This window comes from Brachyhypopomus gauderio, unplaced genomic scaffold, assembly GCF_052324685.1.
Source record: "Brachyhypopomus gauderio isolate BG-103 unplaced genomic scaffold, BGAUD_0.2 sc98, whole genome shotgun sequence".
In the NCBI taxonomy this organism is placed as follows: domain Eukaryota; kingdom Metazoa; phylum Chordata; class Actinopteri; order Gymnotiformes; family Hypopomidae; genus Brachyhypopomus; species Brachyhypopomus gauderio.
Genome location: NW_027506919.1, coordinates 803,945 through 806,444, shown reverse-complemented (window position 1 = coordinate 806,444; position 2,500 = coordinate 803,945). Strand labels below are relative to the sequence as shown.

The window sequence follows — 2,500 nt, the reverse complement described above, 5'->3', positions numbered from 1 at the left end:
AAAACTAAACTCTGCTGTTATACTGTGCATTACACTCACACTGTACTTTAGAAGTCTACAAAAAAGTCTTTGAATAGAAGAGGGAGAGGAGGATGAGGATGAAGAGGAGGATGATGAGGGAGGGGTACAGGCCTGCAGGGTGTAGACGGGCTGCTTGTTGCCGCGGGAGGCCTGTGTGCGGAGCGGGAACTGACACAGGCGGCCGGTGAAACCCGGCGGACACAGACAGTGCGTCCGGTTACTACACACCCCGCCGTTAACACAGGTGAGAGGACACACCACTGCAGATGGAGAGAGAGATGGAGAGAGAGAGAGAGAGAGAGAGAGAGAGAGAGAGAGAGAGAGAGGGAGTGAGAGTGAGAGAGTGAGAGAAAGGAAGAGAGATGGAGAGAGAGACAGAGTGAGAGAAGGAGAGAGATAGAGAGAGAGAGAGAGAGAGAGAGAGAGAGACAGAGAAAGACAGAGAGAGAGGGGGGAGAGAGGGTCAGTGGATAATAAACACATTTCAAATCCTGGGGTTAAATCATGCAGTGTTGACATTGATGCCGATACCACAGTAATACCACAGGCTACTAAATCAAAATAACAGTAACAGTAATAAAAATGAACACAAATCATGAACCATGGCAGAAACTATACAAACAGACAAACAAGAACCAGCTCTGTGTTTCCAGGAACAGGGTAAAGTCCTGTAGAGTGTGACGGTAGGAGGTCCCGTACAGGCTGAGTGGAGAATGTGCAGGACCCACACCCTCTCTGTTGTGACACAACAACGCCTTCTTGCTGTTTACTCGCTAAACCACTCGCCTACTCATAACCACGGACAACTCCTGCTGCAGCGCCCGTGCCCCAAACCCACGACATCACCATATATCAAATCAAATCAAATCAAATCAAAGTTTATTTGTATAGCGCTTTTCACAACACATGTTGTCACAAAGCGCTTTACAGGATTTAAAAGGTTAACAATCCTCACATCACGCTCACATCACTATTTATCATGGTGACGTCACCATTTATCACGCTCACATCACTATTTATCATGGTGACATCACCATTTATCACTATAACATCACAATCTATCAATATCACATCACTATTTATCATGGTGACATCACCATTTATCACTATGACATCACAATCTATCACACTCACATCACTATTTATCATGATGACATCACCATTTATCACTATGACATCACAACCTATCACTCTCACATCACCATCATGATGACATCACCATTTATCACTATGACATCACCATCTATCACTGACGTCACTATCTATCATGATGACATCACAATTTATCACTATAACATCACTGGCATCACTATCTATCATGATGACATCACCATTTATCACTATGACATCACAATCTATCAATATCACGTCACTATTTATCATCATCACCATTTATCACTATGACATCACAATCTATCACACTCACATCACTATTTATCATGATGACATCACCATTTATCACTATGACATCACAACCTATCACTCTCACATCACCATCATGATGACATCACCATTTATCACTATGACATCACCATCTATCACTGACGTCACTATCTATCATGATGACATCACCATTTATCACTATGACATCACAATCTATCACTCTGACATCACTATCATGATGACATCACCAGTTATCCCTATGACATCACCATATATCACTCTCACATCACTATCTATCACTCTGACATCACTATCATGATGATATCACCATTTATCCTATGACATCACCATATATCACTCTCACATCACTATCTATCATGATGACATCACCATCTATCACTCTGACATCATAAGAGTCAGTGCTGGTTCCTGGAGATCGGGACACATTTTCACTGGTCTGACAGCTAAGCGATTACCTATTTTCATATCAGCATTCCTCAGGCCAGGAATGTTAGTCAACAGACAACATAAGAACAACATGGATCATGTTCTTTGTCTGTTAGTTCTTCCTTTGAGAACATATTTGTTGATAGAGAAGGCAGAGGCATTATCAAATACTTTCATGGCACTAGTTGCATGTACTTCTGTAAAATGGTGACCAAAAACCGGAAGTGATCAAAGCATTCTCATCACAGGTTCATTTGGTTCTGGACCGGTGATTTTATGAGCTCAGAAAAGTACAGATTTGAGACGAGAAACAAGTGGTGAGCAGCAGCATAGCAGGAAACAAAGAGGTAGAGTAGTCTCAAAAAGACCCATGGTCCTGGACTCTACTGTCCTGAGGTCCTGGACTCTGCTGTTTGAGGTCCTGGACTCTTCTGTCCTGAGGTCCTGGACTCTGCTGTTTGAGGTCCTGGACTCTTCTGTTCTGAGGAACTGACTCTTCTGTCCTGAGGTCCTGGACTCTGCTGTTTGAGGTCCTGGACTCTTCTGTTCTGAGGAACTGAACTCTTCTGTCCTGAGGTCCTGGACTCTTCTGTCCTGAGGTCCTGGACTCTTCTGTCCTGAGGTCCTGGACTCTGCTGTTTGAGGTCCT

General features: G+C 43.4%; 1 protein-coding gene across 1 annotated transcript in view; it reads right to left on the bottom strand.

Annotated features, from left to right (window-relative positions):
* ltbp3 (latent transforming growth factor beta binding protein 3) overlaps window positions 1-2,500 on the bottom strand; it is a 47,092-nt gene that overhangs the window by 28,813 nt on the left and 15,779 nt on the right. The window contains 1 exon segment of the mRNA XM_076992817.1: window positions 40-281. Coding sequence (XP_076848932.1) covers window positions 40-281 — 242 coding nt within the window.